This window comes from Ziziphus jujuba, chromosome 12 (assembly GCF_031755915.1).
Source record: "Ziziphus jujuba cultivar Dongzao chromosome 12, ASM3175591v1".
Taxonomy (NCBI): Eukaryota; Viridiplantae; Streptophyta; class Magnoliopsida; order Rosales; family Rhamnaceae; genus Ziziphus; species Ziziphus jujuba.
The window spans coordinates 8,618,523-8,629,577 of record NC_083390.1 but is presented as its reverse complement, the minus strand read 5'-3'; the positions used below and the strand labels follow the sequence as shown (position 1 = coordinate 8,629,577).

General features: G+C 32.5%; 1 protein-coding gene across 1 annotated transcript; it reads right to left on the bottom strand.

The window, feature by feature from the left end:
• Positions 1–2,352: 2,352 nt before the first annotated feature.
• Positions 2,353–10,105, bottom strand: LOC107428780 (disease resistance protein RPV1-like). The gene is made up of 5 exons (XM_060813755.1): positions 9,334–10,105; positions 6,393–7,515; positions 5,292–5,705; positions 3,151–4,737; positions 2,353–2,901 (listed from the first exon to the last, which is right to left on the bottom strand). The coding sequence occupies exons 1-5, from the start codon at positions 9,816–9,818 to the stop codon at positions 2,380–2,382; spliced, it is 4,131 nt and encodes a 1,376-aa protein (XP_060669738.1). The 5' UTR covers positions 9,819–10,105; the 3' UTR covers positions 2,353–2,379.
• Between the last annotated feature and the right edge of the window lie 950 nt (positions 10,106–11,055).

Here is an 11,055-nt window from a genome sequence, read left to right as displayed (position 1 = left end):
TCAAACTTAGTTTGATAAACTAAAGACTCCTTTGCTGCAAAGAGAGTTTGTTAGTTCAATTGCTAGGTCTTCACTTTTCATTTTGAAGAATTCAATGTGCATATTATATTGTTGGTGTATGTTGATGATATAATCATCACAGGTTCTAGCACTAACTATATTACAGAACTGATTTGCAGCTTAAATAAAGACTTTTCTCTGAAAGATCGTGGGAACTTACACTATTTTTAGGGATTGAAGTCCAACAAAATGCCTCTAAAATGTATCTATCTCAAATGAAGTATATCAAAGACTTGTTATGTAAAACCAAAATGCATGCTGCCAAGAGTTACTCCACTCCAATATTTGGTAAACAACTTTCTTGTCATGAATATGATATACTTACTAACCTAAAGAATATAGAATGTAGTAGTTGCTTTACAATATCTTACTATTACAAGACCTGAAATTACTTTTTCTACAAAATAAGTTGTGTCAGTTTGTTCACTCTCCCAAAACAAGTCATTAGGAAGCATGTAAAAGATTGCTATTGTATCTAAATGAACTACTCATTGTGGTTTTCATCTAAAAATCCCTAATCAACAAAGGCTTGTTTTTCACAGATTCACAAATACTGACTAGGCAAGTTGTACCAATGACAAACAATCTTGTAATGATTTCTGTGTCTTTTTGTCTTGGAGCTCAAAAAAGTAGTCGGTAGTGGCTCATTCAAATACAGAGGCAGAATATCGTGCTTTGGCAAATATTTCAAATAAGCTACGTTGGTTATCTAAGTTATCTAAAGAAATACAATTGAATTTACAAACTCCAATTGTTTGGTCAGACAATTTGGGAGCAATAGCTCTTGCTTATAATCGTGTCTATCATTTTCGCACCAAACACATAGAGATAGATCTACGTCATATTAGAGAAAGAGTTTTGAGAATATTGCTTGACATTAGATATGTTCCAGTAGAACATACAGAAGATATCTTTACCAAACCTTTGGGAACAGCTCATTTTCCATTTCTCAGATCAAAATTAAGGGTAGTTCAAGTTTCAAGTTAACTCTGCAAAAGCTTAAGCTCCTTTGTACCAAACAAAAGTTATTTTTTCATTCCAACGAACTTTTGTTTGCAGGGGGGTGTTGGAGACTCTTCTAGAATGTTGATTTCAACTCCTTAAACTTTTACAGATCAGTTGTGCTAGCTCATCTCTTCTGTCAGTGGTTTTGACAGGTCATCAATCCATGTGATGCTTATTCTAGCCAATCATAGTGTGCACACTGTTGGATGTGAGATACCTGTATAACTACCAGTTTCTTCTATGTGTCTTAGATATAAAAAATGCTTTCATACAAATTTCCTTCAAGTTCTCGAACTTTCTCTTTGCTTTTTCTTTGAGTCCAAACAACATTCTTCTTAATTTTCTTTCATCTCTTGCTTTGTTCTTGAATTTTTCTCTCTTAGAATTTTGTCTTTGTGTAGGAAGACTCGGACGCCATGTTTGTGAAGTGAGTAGTAGATGTTCTAAGCAGTGTTTTTTTTTTTTTTTTTTCGTGGTTTTGAGCTTCTGAAGCTCTATTTTTTTACTTTCAGTGGCACTGTTTTTCACTGTACAAAGAGAAATTTGGACTCCCATGGAGACGTAGACATTTGTCAATGTATGGTCTTTATTTAAATTTGTTCCTAAATATTTTCTTTTGACATTTTATTTATTTATTTTATCTGGGGGACTAAAATCAGATGGATTGGAAATTCATATTCATTGGAAGGTGACAATTTATTGAAATAAATCAACCACATCTGCTTTGAAAAAAATAAAAATAAAAAAGAATCACATCATAGATCCATGTGTACAATTTTTCAGTACTCCCCAAGCAAGATAAAAAAAAATTATACACCACCACTACATGGAAATTATAAGCGAACAATATTTAACAATTATTTCCATAAGAATTATATGTTTTATTTTCACATTATACAAAGTTATAAGTTACTAGTCTCCTCTTAGGTGTGAGCTTTTCCCTTGAAGCAGGGGAAAATAGGCCCATGGAATTTTCACCCAAAAAAAAAAAAAAAGAAAAAGGCCCATGGAATGGCCATGGAATTGCAAAGTAGTTGTGCAGCATAAAACATCACAAAATGATAAGAACTTCACGTGAGGTTTACAAGGGGGTATAGTGATATTACTAGAGGATTTGGCTAAAGATATGCCAAATTATAAATAATGATATTTGGTTTTTATAGAATATATATATATATATATATATATATATATATGCACACACATAGATACAAAAGGCCATCGATTGTGTTGTTCTTCTATCCCGTGCACTTTTATTTTCTTAAATTTGTACTCAGACGAAAAAGATGATTATAATATATGGGCTATTTTATTTTAATTTATTCCCGAAAAAGTTGCAAAGAACTTTGCTAGTTTTTCTGAAACAGATTGCTGATTGTCATTCAATGATTCTTCGTCTCCCTCATAATCATCATCTCCTTCATAAACCAAATAAATCCCACTCTTTTTCAGCTCAACCCCATTCATCATAGGGATGTCCCTCTTGGTTATCTGTATCTTGTAGCCATGTTTTAGCTGAGAAACCAACGGATGAAATGGCGGATACCGGCACAAATGCACCTGTTCTTCATTCGTATTCGGTACTCCCATTAAGTACAAAGTTGTGCTGTATATCCAATAATCCAATTTCAGAATCTTAGCTTGTATGTCAACTATAGCAGGATACTCTTCTCTCATCTCATCTGTTATCTGATTGTTGAGAGACACAACTACACCTATAATTACACCTTTGATTGCGCAGTTTTTGTATTCTGAAAATGTGACCTCGTCTTGAGAAAACCAATCGGGAATCTTGTCTCCAGGCATACTCAGATTGCGTATGCTCATCAAATACCCCTGACAACAAGAAATTTTTTATGTTAATTAATCAGATACTAGACGGTGTTATATGTAAATATATATATACAGTCCGTCTATGGTGCGGACGGTTCTCATGCGGACCACAATATTGGTGACGATTTTTTAAGAAACCATCGTTAATACTATGAAAAACCGTCACTAATACTACGATCTTCATACGGACCTTCCTCACCATAGAATTTCCATATATATATATATATATATATATTTGGTCAGAGAGAAAACCTTGGCTAGTATTCTTTTAACCTCGGATGAACAGGCACTGCAACCAGTCATGTACAACCTCGTCAAGGACTTCAAGCATTCAAGGCCTGGAAGTTCCCTCACTTTCTCACAACTTGTAAGGTTCAGCTGATTTAATCTCACCAAGTTTGAAAGATCTGAAATAGTTTCCAATGCACTGCAGTTTGCGGCATTTAACTCTAGCAAGCTCGAGGGCAGTGGAGGGAGAGACTTGAGGTATTTGCAATGAGGCAACAATAGCTTTTTGAGGATGGACATTCCTCTCAAGCAGGAGGGAAGGCATGAAATTTGATTGTGGCTTAGATCCAAAATTTCTAATGATGACAACTTCTCAAAATCATCAGCTATTTTCCCAGAAATATTGCAACCGCGAGCATAGAATTCATTTAGCAACGAAAGATTCGAGAAAGAAGTTGGAATCACAGCATGCTCAACTGCTACTTCCCTTTCCATGTGCCTTCTCATTGTAGACATTTTTAAAAATATTAAGCTCGAAAGCATTCCAAAGCTTTCCGGCAATTCTGTCACACCAGTATCCTCCATCAACAAGCGGTTCAAGGACATCAAACTTCCTATTGAAGAAGGAAGCTTAATGAGCTTTTTACATTTGGTCAGTTGCAGCATTGCAAGGTTTTCTAACATCCCCATGGACTCTGGCAGCCCAGTGATTTGATCAGCTTCATATATGATGAACGTAATTAGTCTTGTTAGGCCTCCAATCGATGCAGGTAATGATGTAAGAAATCTACAGTTTCTCATCTCAAGCTTCTCAAGTAATTTCAACTCTCCAATCTGATCAGGAAGACTTGTTATTGATGTCCCATTTATGTGAAGCCCAACCATGGAATTCACATAATGAATAGAATTAGGCAATTCCTTAAAGTATAATCCTTTTCCCACTGATAACTCCTTCAAGTTTGGTAGTGAGCCAACAGAGAGTTCAGGTAGTTTTTCAATTGGACTGCCTAGAACAAAGAACTCAACCAATGACTTGAGATTTTTAATGGAATCAGGAAGTATAGTCAATGAAGAACACCACATCACACTTAGTTCCTCGAGGTTTGCCAATGATCCAATAGAATCCGGCAATTCTTCTAATCCGGATCCATTCAGGGAAAGTTTCTTGAGAGAAACCAGCTGGCCAATGCAACATGGTAGTCTTTTCAACAGTTCACAACGATTTAAGCTGAGCTTTTCTAGATGTGAGAGACGAAAAATGCATTCAGGAAGGTTCAAAATCGCAGTCTCATCGAGTAGAAGCTTTTTCAAAGCTTTCATGGTGCCTATGTTTTGTGGGAGTTGTTTCAGTTTTGAACAACCAGAGAGAATAAGGCTTTCAAGTTTTTTCAGGCCAGAGACATCAGTTGGAAGTTCATTAAGATTTGAACAGCCTCTTAGATTCAAGCAAATCAATGAATTCATGTTACTCCCAATAGATTTATGAATCTTTACTAATCTCCTGCAGTTCTCGAGAATAAGCTTTTCCAATTTCTTATGCCCAGACAGATCAGGAATTGCAGCTATTGCATGGCACTCACGAAGATTCATTATTATCAGGTTCTGAGCCACCTAGTAAAGAACAAAATGCCTTGGAATAAGCAGGTATATATAATACATACATTCTCAAAATCAATTCTCGTATGTACGATCTTGCATTGAAATTAAAGTCTAGAACATTATCCTATAGGGTAATAGGCTCCGATAACCGCTACAAAAGCTTATATGATTAAACTCATCATATAGTTTTTTCTTTTTTTTTTCCTTTTTCTTTTTTTAAGAAAATCTACCATATAGTTTAAATAAAATTAATTAAAAATATAAATTAATTAAAACTTTCAAGTCTTCATATTGATTTTTGCAAAATTAACCCAAAATTGCATAAAAATAAATAAATAAATAAATAACAAGGCATTTAAGGTTAATTTAATTTTAAAAATAGCATAAAAGTAATTTAGATTCTCATCAAGGGATAAGGATGATTCTTAAAAACTTGAAACATATTTTAATATTTATTCCAAACCTCAAAAGGTGTAAATGAAATATTCTCGTTAACTAATAATTTAAGGAATATATATATATATATGTGTGTGTGTGTGTGTGTGTGTGTGTGTGTGTGTGTGTACCTTCTTAGAGTTGCGCAAGTGTTGAATTTGGCTTTCTGAGACATCAAGGACAGCAAGTTGTGGAGGATAGAAATGAAAAGGAAGAGTTTTCAAAGGACAACCTTTCCATTGAATCCACTTTAGTGAGGGAAGAGATTTGAACTTCCCTGATCGATAGTTTACATGGTTGATTTGAAGCAGTCTAAGTTTGGACATATTTTCAATTGACTTGGAACTGGATATATCATTATCATCTTCCTCTTTCTCCAATTGTTCTTGAAGTGGACGTTTGCACTTTTGCTTGATGTAATTGGTTGCAGAGTTGAAATTGGGTTTTCTTCGAAATTTATTCCAAGAGATTGCTTCACTGCTTAGATCTTTCACCGAGCTTTTCTTTGCAAAGTCTAGGACAATTCCCTGTATGGGTTTCTCTCCCTATATTCACAATTGATCAAATGAAAAATGCATGTAAGAAGCTGAAGTAGATTAGCAGAATCAATATAAACGACAATGATAAATAGTCAGCAATGTGAATCTCATGTCGTCTGAAAAAGGAAATGTCAAACTCATATGATTACAACATCAATAAAATTTCAGCCAAAAAAAAAAAAAAAAAAACATCATCAATAGAGGTCCATCAAACATGAAAAAAGAAAAATTAATAAAAAGAATATAATATTTTGTTTTATGGTCATCAATTGTGGTATACTTGTTATTATGGTCAAGTCAAAAGTTAAAAAAAAAAAAAAAAAAAAAAGGAATAAATATAAAAAAGTAAACCACACTAACTACAAATTAACATATTTGTAACATCTATATGTATATGCGATATTATCCACATGATGTAACTCAAATCCAAATTAACTTGCAGTGCAGGTGGCCAATCTTTCGGCAGAAAGAGATTGTATGTCTGATCAAGACTAAATGTATATATAATTTTTTTACAATAGGTGTCTATTGCCAAATTATGATACAAGACACATATCCGATCAAATATATGCAATATGAATGTACGAACAATTTCCTTTTTGCATCCTACTATATCTCGTGGGATAAACAAAATCAGGATACCATTATATGATAACTGTTGTATTATACATAGTAAGGAATAATGATCTGTACCTCATGATTATGATCCGTCAAGATGGACATGATTTCATTACGGTCCCATAGTCTACTACGCATTCCAGGATCTTCCATATTCTCAAGTGTAACAATTTGTCTTCCCATGTCTCTAACTTGATCATGCATCCACAGAGTCTTGTCCTTGTTTATCTTAATGAGAGATTTTGCTGTTAGATCTGAAATTGCTATTTCTGCAGCAAATCCACATCCCTTAAATATATCAATTGCATGTTTTCTTTTCATGTCCATTTTATTAAATAAACATGCAATATCTAGGAATATACACTTCTCCTGTTCATCCAACCCATCATAACTTAGTTTTAGCACATTCTGAAGATCAAGTGGTCGAATACCCTTCAATTTCAGAAGAGCATCTTCCCATTCCCTTATTCTCCTCTTATCAAACAATGAAGATCCAAATACTTCCAAAGCCAATGGTAATCTACCTGTAAGAGATACAATTTCCTGCGACAAATGGAAGAAGTTTTCTGGCGGTTTTTCTTTCCTGAATGCATGGTAACTAAAAAGTTCTAATGCTTCATCCCAATTCAACTCTCTGACCTCATACAACTCAGTCTCAAGATGATCGGGAAAAACTTTTGTATTTCTAGTGGTAATAATGATTCTACTTCCTTCATGAAACCAGTCTTTGTTTCCAGTCAGAGCATTTAGTTGGCTAACATTATCAACATCATCCAAAACGATAAGAACTCGATTTTCGTTTACTTTCTTTGTGATTGCAGAAATTCCAGCATTGACATCTTTCTCAGGAGGCACCGAATGACCGGAAAGATCATTGATAAGTTTGTTTTGCAGCGATATAAGACCAATATTATCAATTTGATCTGTTGAAATTTCTCTTACATTTGATATAAAACTTCGAAACTCGAAGTGACCGGCAAGTTTATTGTAGAGAGCCTTGGCAAGAGTTGTCTTGCCGACCCCACCTATACCATGCAATCCCAGAATTCGAGTGCCATTTGATTTAACATCCAACATTGTCATCAGTTTTTGAACTCGGGATTCGATTCCAACGGTATATGCTGCGACACTAATTGGAGTGTTGTTTATTTCCTTCAAAACCCTTTTCACTAAAGATTGAATCTTTTCTGTTTCTTCGCTGTCAAACAACAAAATGCTTAATAATTACAAGGTAAATTAAAGGCACTAAAGTGAAACAAAAATGAAATGTAAAGAGATTATAATAAATTTGCTAAAAAAACAAAACAGGAGTTCAAGTGAAATTTAACCATAATTATAAGAAAGATTAATTAGCATCCAAAAGGCTAGAAATATGTGATAAATATTACGACTAGGATTATCAGCTAATAACATGCAAATAGCTTAAAAATCGTAAGTAATTAAATCTCTAAAGATTTTATCGTCCTTTATTAATTTCAGCTATAATATATATATATATATTTCTCTGTGTATATATATATATATATATGTATAACTAAACTTTAGTAGAATTTTTTTAAAATTTTATATAAAACAAATCGGCATTAATGAAATCTTCTTATCTATCAACCATCATTAACTATGTCAATAGTTTATCTCTTCGTCGTCCAAATTTCAGCCAAAATAAAAAATCCTGGGGTTTCGGATTTGAAGACAAGCACCCTCAGTAAAAGTAGTTTTCCCTATGAAGTAATCCAAGTAAAGCAGTAGAAGAGGACCCCAACTATCATAGGTACTAAGATACTGCCTGCTGGAAGCAACTTGGTGGGAATTATTTTTAATTGTCATTATTATTATTATTATTGTTTGAAAGCTACGGGTGTGAATTGTGATTGGTAGACACACAAGCAGTTGATTGTATCATTGAACTACTAATTAATTAATCTCAACTAGCATATCCTATATATAAAAATAAAATAAAATAAAATAAAGTGTTTTAAAAAATAATCAACAAGCAAATATATAAACAAATAGTATAATGAAATACTCAGGGTCCACATAGTGCCATGTGATTTTTAAAAAAACAAAACTAACCGAAACAAAATCAGCAAACAAATATATAAGCAAATAATATAGTGAAATTAGTGCATATTCAGGGTCCTCGTAGTGCCAGGAACCCAGTATGCATAGAATAGAAACTAACAAGAACTGAATTTTTCCTCGATGTTTTCTGAGCTATTGAACGTACGTTTTCAATGTTTTATGAGTATTTCATAAAATACTCCATCTAGCAAGCAAGAATGCCTTTGAGATAGCGTGTGTATAAATAGATAAAAATGTTACTTGTCACTTAGTAAATACTTGGTAGATATTATTTGTAGAATCTATATACCTACATTATTGATGTAATTTATTTGATTATTTGTATTAACATTTTAATTTTAAAAAATTAAATTTAGTTAATTAATGATTGTCATATCAGCAATTTTTTTTTTTTTTTTTTTTTGGGCTAAACAGCAATAAATTTTCATTTATAAAGACTAGAGTTAACAAATATCAAACCTCATATACAAATTATTTCGTCATCGATAATTTGTCATTTTGTCATTTTTTTGGATAACAATCTTGAATTCCAACTTTAAAACTATATTCCATATAATAGAATAATATATATATATATATATATTAGAACTAATGATAAAAAAAAAGGTTCACAAAATTAATAATCCTTCAAGTCTGAGTAATGGTACATAGATTTTTTTTTTCTGATAAGCATAGACGCCCAATTTATGTTTAATATATTATATTTTATGAAGAAATATTTGTGTAAAAACTGACAGAGAAAATAATCTGAAATTTAAGAAAACAACATTTCCAGAAGGGTTTTATTTCGATCGAATTTTCCTTTAATCTATTTTTATGATGGGAGTAAAATTCTTGTAGTTATTTCCGTCAAAACAATAATCATAATATATCACAATAAAGATTTCATCGGTAAGGTTGAAATCATGAAGAAAGAAAGAGCTAGGGGCAATACCTGTTCCTGAAAACCCACAAGTGAAAACCAGCTATTCCACCAACTTTATCCATGGCTTTCCTCCACCTCAAAACCCTCTCCACTCCAAACCTTTCTTCATGAATCCTAAAGTGCTCTTCGAAAGGTCCCCTCTGTCGTCGGACATCAGACGGATCAACTCCGTAGAACACCGGAAGGATAAGTCTCCGGCACTCCGATATCTTTGCAAGCTCCTCCAGGCACCACCTGGAGTCAGCATATCTCGGCGAAAAAACAACGATACAAGCGGCCGAATCCTCGATCGCCTCGAGTAAACTTGGGGCGATCTCGTCTCCGCGGTTCAAGCCATCGTTGTCTAGAAAGACTCGTACGCCATGTTTCAGAAGAGACTCATAGATATTCTTAGTGATGGTTCCACGGGTGTCCTCGCCTCTGAAGCTCAGGAACACATCCCACCGAAGCCTGAAAGCCCCCGGAGCTGCTGAAACGACGTCGTCACTTGGCATTTCTTTTTGCTGTGGTTTTACAGTGCTAAAGAAATATGATTCTAATGGACATATTGAAAAGCGTGCAAGAAAAAGGTATGCATTTATAACATGGTCAACGGTCTTGATTTTGATTACTTAATTTCAATGTCTTTAGACTTTTTGGAAGTTCAAGTTGGGAATTTGGTTTTACAACCAAATAATTAATTTTTTGTTTCTTTATTTTTTTATTTTTTATTTTTTCTTTTATTGGTATTAGGGATATCATCTCTAGCTGCTTTCCATATACAATATAAATAATGGGATTCTTCTATTCCTATTTTTATCCACCCAGTGTTAAAATCTCACTTTTAGTTAAAAAATAATAATTATATTTTTTTTCTTTTCGATTATTTTATTTATTGTATGTTTTTAAATAAAATGGCATTATAAAATGAGTGAACACAGATGAGATAAAATAATAACAATAATAATAAAATTGAAGACATCTACAATCAAAAAAAAGTTCTCTTTTTTATGACAGCTGGGGCTAGCTAGTTTAGGTTTTGATTTTAAACTTCCTAGAATAAATTGTCTATTAATTGATGAGGCTTTTGGCGTTCGGTAAAATCAAATTTATGGTGGTTGTTCTAAAATTACCAAAATATTCTTAATTATTTATCATAATTTAATTTATTTTTATTTTTTTGGGCTATAAAACACTGACTACTCAAATTTTAACTCTCGTATAAATTGAACATCCAAATAAATTAGTATAAAAATATCCAAATAAATTTAATAGAAAAATAACAAATTATTTTTTTGTTCCACTATTATGATATTAATAAAAATAAATATTTTTAGAGTAATTTTAATAAAATTCTGATTATAGTTTTTTATATCCTTGACTATATATTTGAATTTAATTTTAGTGTAAATTATTTTTTTAAAATTATACATATAAACTTGTACACGTTATACCCATTTTAGTAATTAAAATAAAAACAACAATTCAACTCCATATGTTTCCATTTACTCAAAAAAAAAAAAAAAAAAAAAAACTCTATATGTTCCCAATCGTATGGTTGTATTTTGCACTTTGCAATAATTTTGTCAATAAAATTTACCAAACACTTGATTGGTTTTTTCTAAAATACAACTAAACATTCAAAGAGAGAACTACACAACTCACGTTTATATAGATTTGTCCCACAAACTTTTTTCCCAATTTTAGTTCAATTTCACAGGACAGACCTAACCGATCCAATTTAATTCTATT